The 13,490-nt window shown below is 40.3% G+C and overlaps 1 protein-coding gene across 5 annotated transcripts in view; it reads right to left on the bottom strand.

The window, feature by feature from the left end:
* Window positions 1-13,490, bottom strand: part of Plekhg1 (pleckstrin homology and RhoGEF domain containing G1) — a 227,981-nt gene that overhangs the window by 86,790 nt on the left and 127,701 nt on the right. For all 5 annotated transcript variants that reach the window (XM_085842588.1, XM_029482416.2, XM_085842589.1 and 2 more), the window contains one exon: window positions 11,288-11,802. In XM_085842588.1, coding sequence (XP_085698714.1) covers window positions 11,288-11,802 — 515 coding nt within the window. The remainder of the gene's footprint in view (window positions 1-11,287; window positions 11,803-13,490) is intronic.

Below are 13,490 nucleotides of genomic sequence, written 5' to 3'. Positions count from 1 at the left end.
GCTTAACTGGGCAAACGGAACATGTGGCTGGCTCAGTTATGTCTGAGGCCAGCACAGCATCTCTCAATATCTACTTCCCCCATGACTATCTTTTCCTTCGCTGCATCTATCTCTGAATTTGCCAGTGCATATGGGAACTATTCAGTCATCAGAAGCTCATTGGTAACGTTAGTCTCTGTGATGTGCCGACAATTTCCAAGGCAGCAGTCTGTACTTGACCCAAGTGTAGTCAACTAAATTGGGCAAATCCGAAAAGAAAACTTTCCTGAAATTATTTGTATTTGTAAGCAAGCAAATCACGTTCAGCAATGAGTCAGCTCTCACGCTGTGGAGATAGAGTGCAATATTACTTTTTCTTTCTATTGAGACAGGATCATGTAACCCAAACTAGCCTCAAATTTGCCACTTGCCACCTTGAACTTTTGATCTTGCTTTTACCAACTAAATGCTGAGATTATAGTTCTGGACCACCATCCCCAGTTGATGTGGGGCTGGAGAGGGAATGTTGGGGTTTTGTGTATACTGGGCAAGCACTCTACTCTCTCAGCTACAAGTGAAATAATTGTAAGCTGAGTTTTGTTACACAGTAGAAATGAAAACATCATTAAGAATAGTTGTGGGGGCTGTTTTTAGCCTTGTGCTTTACTTACAGCAATGGAAGACCATTTATCCACACAGCAGGTGGAATATTTTACACTCTTCAGGAGTGGCCAGACCCCTTTAGGATAAGTTATGAGATCCTAAAGAACAAGTCAGTCAGTTTTGATAGAACCTCTTGTTTGCAATATATGAATTACATATATGTTAAAGAACATTTTGATTTTAATTTAAATTTCCAAGGGTTCCTTTGTTCACGCAGCTGCTGTCCAGTTCTAGAAGGAAAGCAGAAACATGAACACATCCCATGACTACCCACGAGCTACTGTCAGCTTGATCTTTATTCTCTACACATCAGTGTGTTCTCATCCGTCACAGCTCCTGAGCAGCATCTCTGCATGTTCCTCCAAGGCCTCTGTCCTCAGAGCCTAATGACAACTTTCTTTTGTTGTTCTTCTTACATTCCTGGGTTCTCATTCTTTTCTTGCTTCCTACTATTTTCTCCTTTTCATACACAGGGTGGGACGGGGGAAATCTGGTGAATTCTACAATCAAGTTTTTTTTTCAAGGTCACATATAATATTTGCCACAGCATGTATTTATTAACTATTTGTTATATATAAGTGATGGTTCAATTTTTGTTACATTCCTTGTTTTTGAAATGATCTGATTGAGATTTTGGGTACTAACCCCATTCTCTCATAATTCCTGTTCCCATGGAGATTCTGCACACAGAATGTTTTTAAAGAACACATGCATTCTATTGTGCCTGTTAAGCATTAAAAAACCTCTACATCTCTCTCCCTCTAGCAACTTTCTTTCCTTTTCTTGGGCTTTAGATCTCAGTCACAGGGGCTAGAACAATCCCTGACTGTAATCTTTCTTTAGAGCATGCACACCTACAATCAGAGGAGCACAAGGAAGACGGCCCTAGGAGTTGACCCTGACTCTGGACCCCCAGCACCCTGGATAGCCTGAGACTGCTGATCCTAAGTATTCATCTCAGCCTAGGTTTCAAGAAACAAATCAGGACTCTCAGCAACTCAAGGGCAAGCTGTGCACTGTTTTAGAGTTAGTCATTCTCAGTGAGATCTGAGAACGTTAGTACATGCATAACTGGTTTGCACATTGGTGATTCTTATGTGACTGTTATCAAATTCTTCAGGTTTTAAAAACCATAGCCTGGTAAAGGTTAACAACATACATAGGGTATTTTTCTGAGAAGCTCAATACTGAAAAGATACATGTTGACTGGGTTTTCTATGGGATGCATCCATGATAATGTTGATTTGGGTAGTACATGGCTTCTCCTTACACTAAATCAATTTCAACAATCCCTTTTCTCATGGTTTTCTTTTTCTTCAAGTACTCATACTCACCAAAATGCCTATAAAATTTTCATTCTCTCTCTCTCTCTCTCTCTCTCTCTCTCTCTCTCTCTCTCTCTCTCTCCCTCTGTTGTTGTTGCTGCTGCTGTTGCTGCTGTTTGTTTCTCTGTGTAGCCCTGGCTATCCTGAAAATCACTCTGTAGACCAGGCTGGCCTTGAACTCAGAGATTCTCCTGCCTCTGCCTCCCAAGTGTTGGGATTAAAGGGGTATGCCACCACCCAAGGGTAAGGCTCAAAATCCTTAAGGATTTAAGCAATATGACAAGAATCTTGTAACTCCCATGAACAATTTGGTAAATATTTGGTAGCCAATAGGTTAGTCCCTCCTGATCCTTGATTTCCTTCTACCCAGAAGGTTCCCAAAATGCTATCAACATAAACATAGCCTGTGCCTTTAAAGTAGGCTGTACCAGCGACCCTCTTTTTTAGCTTGAGGATTAATGATACTGCTGGCTTCCAAATAGCCTTACTGTAAGTTGACTGGATGGGTCTGGGTAGGGAAGCAGAGTGTGTGTGTGAGGGGTCAGGTGTATAGAAATTAGAAATGATTTAAATGATAAAATGATTAAAATAATTTTTAATATTTTTGATGATGAGGTGGGAGATATAATGGTGTAGGTTTGTCAGTAAGACTGTCTTTGCTACCTATAAAATGCATGGTGGAGAACACTAGTTGTTGATAAAAATGCTTCTACCTTCTTTGGGCCCACAACTAGAATACATGTCCCTCTTCCTACAGAGTCTTGTGAGCATACGACGAGGACCTCCTTCCCACACAGGCTGGATGTGAGGAAAGGAGAGGGACATTCACAGTTCCTCTGTGTTGCTAGAGGTGTTGAGATCTGAGAGTGAGGTAGGGTGGAGACAAGGGGTCAGACAGTAGTACAGATGACAGTGACAATATAAAGGACAAGCATGTGCCAAGGTGAAGTCTATGTACTATGTACATTCTATGACAAACACCACTGAAGAAATACCTTCTACACAAGCAGGACATGATCTGCTTACTTCTAAAAGGCCATAGATCTCAAATGATTTTAACAAAGGCCCCATGCACTCATTATGGTGAGAGTTCTTAGAAGACAGATTGAAAAGAGGCACCCACCCGAAGGTGCTCAGATACCACATTAAGCAACGTTGATGACATTACATCAAGTATTACAGTGCAAATTCTTTATTAAATTAACCCACAGAGAACTCTTTCATTAAAAAAAAAATGATCCCTTCTAGGTCCTACCATCTAGGAGGGAACAGACTTTCCTCCTCAGTATTCAAAAAGCTTCTACCTTAATGAACCTTATGAAAATGAATAAGCATGATAAATGCTGTATAAATTAAAGGGAGAGTTATACACTGAGAACCTAAGCAAAGAAAATGACAAGGAAATGTGTGACAACCTTTATGGACAGCCTTCTACCTCAGTCTGTAGCCATTTCTCCTTTGGGGGCTGTGTAGGGCATATGGCTGGTCTAAAGAGTTTCCATAAAGCCAATTGATTATGGTGGAGACAAACCATGCCATTCCAAACCCAACAGGTCTGCCTTCCCCAGGATCACTTGGGAGCCAAGCCTTGTTAGAAACTGCCTCCAGATTCTACAACACACTGTTGTCCTTAAGGGCAGGGTGTCCTAGAACAAAGGCCATCTCAGATTGCATTTGTCCCAGTCACAGATGCCTCGAAAGGCCCAGAGCAGAGCATCTGGATGGAACTTGCTGAACAAGCTCCCCAGGCCTGGGCTGGGGTTTCTTCTTTCATTCTGTACAAACTAGAGAGGAGTGCTATTCATTGTCCTTCTGACCAATGTGATTACAGCAATTCTCCTCTCTAAGCTACAGTGCCAAGCAGAACAGCTTTCCATGAATCTGCCGTCATTAAGGTATGGAAATCAGTGTTTACTCTTCACGTGTTCTGACACTATCTACTCAATTAACAAATATGCTATAAGTAGAGGTTGACACTGGAATACTTGGTCATTCAAAACTTTTTACTTTATTCTATTTTTCTTCTCCTCTTCTCTCCTCTTCTCTTCTCTTCTCTCTTCCCTTCCTTTCTCTCTCTCTCTCTCTCTCTCTCTCTCTCTCTCTCTCTCTCTCTCTCTCTCTCTCTCTCTCTCTCTCTCTCACAGTATCTCTTCAACCCCAGGCTGGCCTTGAACTCACTACAATGCCAAGAAGGATCTTGAAATCTGCACTCTCTTGCCATTACTTTGCAAGTGCTAGGATTACAGGCACATGTAACCACATCTGCTTTTTGTAATGATGTGGCTTGAATCTAGGGCTTCATGCATGTTAGGTACACATTATATCCACTGAGGTACAGGTATTGAGCAATGCCAAGTGTTTCCAATGAAGATATTCTTAAGCTTTGACTGTTTAGAGCTACCTACAGCATGCAAGTTTATGGTGACATCATTGCACAGTAGCTAAGATATGAAATCAACCCACATTCCCATCAACAGATAAACAGATAAAGAAAGTGCATCCTATATGCACAAGAAGCATAAAGTGATGTCATCTGCAGGGAAATGGTTTGTACTAAAAATCATCATGCTAAGTGATAGCCAGAGCCAGACATGTAAATAACACAATTTTTCTATATGCAGAATCAATCTCTCTCTTGCACTTCCACCTCCTGCCCCCAGGCACACATGTGAAACTAGAGGAGAAACTATTTGGGGAAAGAAGGCAGACAAAGGAGGGTAATGGGAACATTATGGGGAAGATGAACACAGAGGATTATTACGTAAGTATGAAAATGACATCGTAAAACCTCTTAGTTTATATGCTCAGTAGCATATTTTATATGTTGGTCCACTATATGTAGACCACTATGTAGGTTCTGTAGACTGGAGTAAGGTTGTTTGACTGTTAACATTTTGGACATTAAAGCTTAATACTTAGGGTTTTTTTTTTTTTTAACATACTTTACAAATAAAGGTACTTAAAACGCACTTTAAGTCTCTGGTAGATAATAGGGAGAGAAGGTTCATGCTTATTTTATTGACTTGCCACCCCACACTAAATACACATGTGTTTTTACATCCCCAGAGATGACCTAGTCTGTTACCTCAGAGTTCAAAGACACCATTTGTAAGGGGGTGGGGTGGGGATGTGACTCCCAATTACACAGCATTATATAACATTCTGAACTATTTTAAAATTCACTAAAAGGGTAAAAGAGGCTGTGAGCTCTATCTGAGGTACAATCTCATGAGGCCCTCAAAGGTTCTTTTATAGATCATTTAGAAAGATTAAAAGAATCCTACCTTTGACCAGTCACTCAAAGATCCATTAAACATGAAAGAAACCCTCTGGCTATGGATTCCCATCTCAACACAAAGTGTATGGTTGGCTATTTTACTTTCAACTTGTTTTCATGTTTATTATCTCACTTCATCGGTGACTGATGAAAATATAGGAACCATATATAAAGAATGGAAGAGCCATCCATTGCTCCTTAGAGTGTGGGTGACGGTCAAAATCGCATCTTTCCTTTTCAATTGTAGCCATAAAATGGCTAAGATGCTCAGAGGAAAGCTGCAGAGGATAGGACGGTCACTATGGCAGATGGCACAGGGGTGCAGAGAATAATGGAGAAAATAAAGATGCAAGGAATAAATAAGAGTAGGGAGAGAAAGCTAGCACATGTCAACACTTTAGGATTCAGTAATGACATGTGGATGTCATCATTACTGAAGCTCTACCCGGTAAGAGAAAAAAAATATTCATCTATGTATTTTGGATTAGTTTAATACAATGTCTCTGTGCTGGGGAAAGAAGGTATTTTCTTTGTCTATACAATCAGCATGTAGAACCCAACCACCCAGGCTAGAAGGCTCTTTTCTTAGAAATCAGTTAGCTGGGACAAGTCTAACTGCATTCTGTGACTGTCTCTTAAATCAGTCCATATCAATAACATTCACAAAAATCTCACTGCTCACAAATCCTAATGACAAAACCTAAACTTGAGCTGTAGAGGTTATGTTTATACGGTATATAGCTAACATGTACCCAGCCCAGAAAAATTCATTCAACTGGGCATGCTACTGATTCATGATACAACAAAGTGTATAAAACCATGAGTTGGGCTCACAAAGCTGAGGCTCTTTCCGGTGTACAGAGAGGGTTAACGTGTGTCTGCAGAGTCGAGACAAGAATGCTTGGACAGCCTCAATCAGTATTGATGGGGTGAAATTTGGATAGGAGAAAACACCTCTCCCTATCTGGTTTCTCTCATCCATATCATATTTCTTCTCTCCACAGTTTTATCAAGCAACCTTGACAAAAGAAAACAAAACCAAGAGTCTTCATGGAATAGTTGAGTAACTCTAGGTTTCTCTCTCAGTAAGATGAGTTTTGATTAGGTGGAAAAGTTACTAGGAAAATGGTAAGAAAAAAAAAACTTAGCATAAAGCAACAACAACTTTAATCACATTAAGTTTCCCGAGAGGTTGTAAAATTGTTGGCAGTTTCGGAGGTACCCTACAAATGACATCATGGTTGAAAGTTAGAAATTTAATCTCTTTGGGTTCCATTTGGCACCACATATTGTTTTGGTTGAACATCAGTTAACTTTCTATTTTTACTGGGAGTGATGTCATAACTGTTTTTAGGACAGTGTCTGGCTCTGTCATCTGTGGAACTCAACACATGATCATGTTTTTGAATGTCATTTTTTCTAAAGCTGGAAGCATGTGTGTATTTGGCAGAGAATGTGCTCATCAGCAAATATTCCACAATTTCTGAAACATATTTTTGATTGAAAGTCAAATCCAGAGGCACCCAGGAACTCCCAACCAGTGGCATGGCTTTCCTTCTGGTCTCGGCTGGTGCCCTGAGCAGACCTTGGGTGCGAACTCCACAGCCAGTCCCATAACACCCAGAGGATGCTCCACTCCTAGGCGCTCTAACACACCCAGGAACACAGGATCTCAGGATCCCAGGAGCTTGGGAACACCAGGATCTCAGGGTCCCAGAGGCAGCTTGACTCCCAGGAACTCTGACACACACAGGATCTCAGGATCACAGGATCCCAGAATCACAAGATCACAGAGACAGCTGAACTCTAAGGAGTTCTGACACAACCAGGATCACAGGAAGGACAGGCTCCAGTCAGATATAGGGAGGGCAGGTAGCACTAGAGATAATCAGATGGCACGAGGCAAGCATAAGAACATAAGCAATAGAAATCAAGGTTACTTGGCATCATCAGAACCAAATTCTCCCACCATAGCAAGTCCCTGGATATACCAACACACTGGAAAAGCAAGATTTGGGTCTAAAATCACTTCTCATGATGATGATAGAGGACTTTAAGAAGGAAATAAATAACTCCCTTAAAGAAATATAGGAAAACACAGGTAAACAGCTAGAAGCCCTTAAAGAGGAAACACAAAAATTCCTTAAAGAATTACAGGAAAACACAATCAAACAGGCAAAGGAAATGAACAAAACCATCCAAGATCTAAAAATGGAAATAGAAACAATAAAGAAATCACAAAGGGAGACAATCCTGGAGATGGAAAACCTAGGAAAGAGATCAGGAGTCATAGACGCAAGCATCACCAACAGAATACAAGAGATAGAAGAGAGAATCTCAGGTGCAGAAGATACTATAGAAAACATTGACACAACAGTCAAAGAAAATGCAAAAAGCAAAAGCTCCTAAGCCAAAACATCCAGGAAATCCAGGACACAATGAGAAGACCAAGCCTAAGGATAATGGGTATAGATAAGAATGCAGATTTTCAACTTAAAGGGCCAGCAAATATCTTCAACAAAAATTATAGAAGAAAAATTCCCATACCTAAAGAAAGAGATGCCTGTGAACATACAAGTAGCCTAGAGAACTCCAGATAGACTGGACCAGAAAAGAAATCCCTCCTGTCATATAATAATCAAAACACCAAATGTTCTAAACAAAGAAAGAATATTAAAAGCAGTAAGGGAAAAAGGTCAAGTAACATATAAAGGCAGACCTATTAGAATGACACCAGGCTTCTTACCAGAGACCATGAAAGTCAGGAAATCCTGGTCAGATCTCATACAGACCAGAAGAGAACACAAATACTAGCCCAGGTTACTATACCCAGCAAAACTCTCAATTACTATAGATGGAGAAACCAAGATATTCTATGAAAAAACCAAATTTACACAATATCTTTCCATAAATACATCCCTATTAAGGATAATAAAGGGAAAACTCCAACACAAGGAGGGAAACTACACCCTAGAAAAAGCAAGAAAGTAATCTTTCAACAAACCCCAAAGAAGATGGCCGCACAAACATAATTCTACCTCTAACAACAAGAATAACAGGAAGTAGCTGGGCGTGGGGCACATGCCTTTAATTCCAGCACTTGGATTTCTGAGTTCGAGGCTGGCCTCGTCTACAAAGTGAGTTCCAGGACAGCCAAGGCTATACAGAGAAACCTTGGCTCGAAAAACCGAAAACAAAACAAAACAAAAAAAACAGGAAGTAACAATCACTTTTCCTTAATATCTCTTAACATCAATGGACTCTATTTCCTCCAAAAGACATAGATAACAGACTATGAACAAAAAGAAGTAAACAGGATCCAGCATTTTGCTGTATACAGGAACGCAAAGTGACAAAGACAGACACTACCTCAGAGTAAAAGGTTGGAAAACAATTTTCTTAGCAAATTGTCCCAAGAAACAAGCTGGAGTAGCCATTCAATATCAAATAAAATCAACTTTCAACCAAGAATTATCAAAAAAGATAAGGAAGGACACTTCATACTTGTCAAAGGAAAAAATCTACCAATATGAACTCTCAATTCTGAACATCTATGCTCCAAATGTAAGGGCACTCACATTCATAAGAGAAACTTTACTAAATCTCAAAGCACACATTGCACTCCACACAATAATAGTGGGAGACTTCAACATCCCACTCTCAGCAATTGATGGGTCATGGAAACAGAAACTAAACAGAGGCACAGTAAAGCTAACAGAAGTTATGAAGCAAATGGATCTAACAGATATTGATAGAACATTTCATCCTAAAGCAAAAGAATATATCTCCTTCTTAGCACCTTATGGTTCCTTTTCCAAAACTGACCATATAATTGGTCACAACACAGGCCTCAACAGATACAAGAAGACTGAAATAATCCCATGCACCCTATCAGATCACCACAGACTAAGGCAGGTCTTAAATACCAACACAAACAACGGAAAGCACACATTCACATGGAAGCTGAACAATGCTCTCCTCAACAATACCTTGGTCAAGGAAGAAGTAAAGAAAGAAATTAAAGGCTTTTTAGAATTTAATGAAAATGAAGACACATCATGCCAAAACTTATGGAACACAATGAAAGCAGTGGTAAGAGGAAAACTCATAGCTCTGAGTGCCTCCAAAAAGAAACTGGAGAGAGCTTACCCTAGCAACTTAACAGCACACCTGAAAGCTCTAGAACAAAAAGAAGCAAATACACCAAGAGGAGTAGACAGCAGGAAATAATCAAACTCAGGGCTGAAATCAACCAGGCAGAAACAAAAAGAACTATGCAAAGAATCAACCAAACCAGGAGCTGGTTCTTTGAGAAAATCAACAAGATAGATAAACTAAGCAGACTAACCAGAGGGCACAGAGACAGCATCCAAATTAATAAAATCAGAAACAAAAAGGGAGACATAACAACAAAATATATCTTAAAGTAATTATTCTGTTTATTAAATATTAACAGTTGAAAATACTTAAATCATGTTCTACGAAAAGAAGAAAAGAAAAGGAAAGAAAAGAAAAGAAAAAAAAAAAAGAAAAAAGAAAATGTCCTACATATTTGCCTACAGCCCAATCTTATGGAGGCATTTCCTCAGCTGAGGGTTCCTCTTCCTGGATGACTTATGTGTCAAGTTGACATAAAACTGCCAGTACATCTATCATCCTCTGAAACTGTGAGTCAAAATAAGTCTTTTCTCTTTTTAAAACAAAAAAATCAATAAGTAAAATGCAATTGTTTGTAAATTAAAAGTAAACTAACTTTATGAAGATATTAAACAAAATCTTCAAAACTATAAAGTAATTGTAAAATTAAGTCATATGCCAAAAGATAATTTTGTAAAAAAAAAAAAAAGAAAGAAAGAAAGAAAAGAAAGTCTAATCTAGAAGCTAGCATGTGGCACACACCTGTAAATCCCAGAGTGTGAGAGACTGAGGCAGGGGGATTGTTTCAGACCAGGAATTTGAGGTCATAAAGAAAAAAGTCTAAAACAGGCTTTAGGTACTAAAGAAAAAGGAAAGGAAAGGAAAAAGGAAAGGAAAGAAGAGAAGAGAAGTGAAGAGAAGAGAAAAAAAAAAGAAAAGAAAAGAGAAAAGGAAAGAAAAAAGGAAAGAAAAAAGGAAGGTATTTGATATTAGGCAGCAAAATGAGTAACTTGGTAATACATAGATTTACCATAGAAATACTAATATTCTTAATGATGAGATAACATCTGAACTCTAGTATTAATCCATGGAAACTGATCAATAACTCATAGCCAAATTAATAACTGAATTACCAGAGGGAAATCTTGTATATAATTGAGCTAAGTTCCCATTGAATAATTTATACAAATAATTTGTATGGTAATAATTTATGCAAAAAAAGTGAACAGAAAAGAAAATAAGACAAGTCCCAGGACTTTTCCTTCCCCCATTCACTCACTCTCTTCCTCCAAACACCAAGCAACAGATGGCCCCGTACCGAACAATGGCCTTAGGGTAATGCATGGAATCAGCTGGAGGTCTTTGCAAGTTCTACCTTGTAGGTCCCACACTCCGGGACACAGAAATCACAGCTGAGGGGTGTGTGTGTGTGTGTGTGTGCGCACACACACACAGAATCCAGCTATCAGTAGTTTCAGAAACTTCTAGACACACAGACTGTTATGGTACAGGTGACAACAGTTGAGTTCAGTTACATCTACCACCTACTCAGAAGCTTGGGGTCCCCTCCCCTCAATTATCTGCTCCACTAGCTGAAATGTCCACTACCTGAGATGTCTGCTGTGGAGTTTTGTGGAACAGTGTGCTGGCTGACCATGCGCACAGTATCATCATCATTGCGCGTGACACATAGCTGATTTGCATAACTGATGGCTATGCAAATATTAACTGCTTCTTTGACCAAGTGACAGCATTAGGTTTCTCTTTATTTGTTTTAGAGTTCTCCTCCTGCACATAGAAGACATCACTCCCAACCCAAACGAAGCCCTGTGTTTTCCTCTATAGTTTTGCATGTCTGTTTCTCCTGCTTATCAAATTTAGAAGAAGTCTTTAGAGTCTGCCTTACCTCCACGATGCTTTTTAGATCTTGCACGTAGGTCCTCTCTGTCTCCAGGATTTCCTGTACAACTCTATCTACATAGAGGAGCTTGGGGCTGGTGGCCGAGTCTGCAGTGGTTTGTGGTGTCCCACTCGTGTCCATTCTCCATGGAGTCCTAGGCTGCTTCTCGCTGACCCCATTCATGTTTTGTGGTCCGGCAGGCTTGTCCCTCTGCAGTTCGCTGCTGGAAAATGGTCGTGCTGGTACCAGCTCCAGCTTTATGGCCCCAGCCTCTTTATCCTGGTGAAATAAGCCCAAGTGGCTGTTTGAAACCAAAGTCATTCTGCTGCCAAAGGAACCGTGGCTGTCCCTGGAGGAGGCCGAGGATGAGGTGGAGCCGAAGCTGATGGGTCGGTCGCTGTCAGAAAGCTCCATAGTTTTTGGTTCTGGGGACTGGGAGGGTTCTGCTGTGGTCCTTGGATCAGGAACTAGACTTACAGCTGAAGGCACGTTCAGTTGCAAATGTCGGTGTCCATCTGTTTCTGTTGCAGGAGGATAGAAAAGAAAGAAGAAAGGTCAGTGAGCGTCCTCCCAACAGAAGGAGGGCAAAACCGGCTCTAGGTGCAGAGCAGTGGCAAGTTAACCGGGAAAGGCAGACTGAGATGCCTAGGAGAGTTTCTGCTTCTGAGCATCCTCTGAGCCTGCCGGAAATGCAGCCTCAGGCTCTGCCCCAGACCTCCTGACCTTGAAACTGCAATGTAACAGACTGCAGAGTGAGCAGGGGTGCCCCAGACTGTGAGAAGCAAAACATCCACAGCATACTCTTATTAAAAGTGTGACCACCTGCACTGACTTATATAAGCAGGTGAGTCCAGACTTACCGACTTTAAAGGCTCTGCGGTCAGGACAAGAAGAACAGGCAACTTTAATCAACAGCACAAGTGGCTCTTAAGTGCTGAGAAAGGAGAGGGAGTCTTACACAATCTTGAGAAAGGTTGTTTTCAATTTTAACTCTTCCATCATAATTCCACCATTTTAAAGCAAGGGGCCTGGAGCATGAAGACTTGGTTTGAGTGACATATTTCACTCCAGCACAGCACTGAAAATAGAGATTTGGGGGCTCTTTTTTTTTTTTCCTAATAGCAAGGTACAAAAACCAAACTAAATAATACCACCAACACCCTATGTAAGACAGACCCTTCACCTAAAGCCTTGCTTAAGCGGGGATGCTAGGCTTGCTAGCTGGTAATGATCACCTGGTAACAGACAATCTGACTTTGAGGCCAGGATCACAGGAAAGAGCTGCCTCCTGCAAGCTGTCCCACACTCCCAACCGCCCTAGAAGATGCGTTCAAATGCTCATGTGGCACCTCACTGCGTCTTTCCTCCTATATCTCTGTCTGTCTGTCTGTCGTCTGTCTCAAAATAAATAAATAAATAAATAAATGAATCGTGTCATGAGAAAACTGACCTGCCTATGACAAAGAGACAAGGTCTTGTCGTATCTTTCAAGTGATAATATCCAAGAGCTACTGGAATAGCTCCAACAGTCCACGCGCCAAAGCCATAAAACAACACTTTTAAACTAGGAACTAAATGATAGCAAAATTAAGCACATTTGGGTCGTTAACATTTGTGAGACAGCACAACGTGAGGCCAACTGCCAAACAGAGAGGTGGTAAGGAGAATTATCCTGGGTTCAAAATGGGCTGTACCTGAACTTCGACATTCCGAAATTATTCTTATGAAACATGCAAGAATCCAGATTTTTTTCTCAGCTGTTAAAGCAGAATTAGGTTTTTTTTTTTTTGCCCCATAATTAATAAGATTGTATCATATGATAAGGCCTTTGATTGATAATGAAATTGGCAGGGCATCTTATTACCAAAAATCCCTGTTTAGATTAGAGGTTTTATTAGAAACAAGAGAGGTGGCGGGGAGAGCAGATGGGGAGATTTACACTGGAAAGGTTACAATATGACAGATATATAAGAATATAGATCAATGGTCATTTTTGATAGCTTTGACTTTATAATAAAGATCAAACAGCTGGTACAGATCTTTTTAGAATATAGATCCTTCGGATCCCTATCTTTGTCCTGGACAATGTGCACAGAAGATATCAGTGCCAACTTATTAAAACAAATGTTAAAACTGCCAATACAACCGAAGGCCCTCACTTTTGTTGACAACAAGGAACAGTAAGAAACACACGGGAAATGAGCACACT

This window comes from Mus caroli, unplaced genomic scaffold (genome assembly GCF_978045245.1).
Source record: "Mus caroli unplaced genomic scaffold, Mus_caroli_1 scaffold_9, whole genome shotgun sequence".
Lineage (NCBI taxonomy): Eukaryota > Metazoa > Chordata > Mammalia > Rodentia > Muridae > Mus > Mus caroli.
The sequence above is the reverse complement of the archived record's forward strand: the minus strand, read 5'-3'. Positions and strand labels throughout refer to the sequence as shown.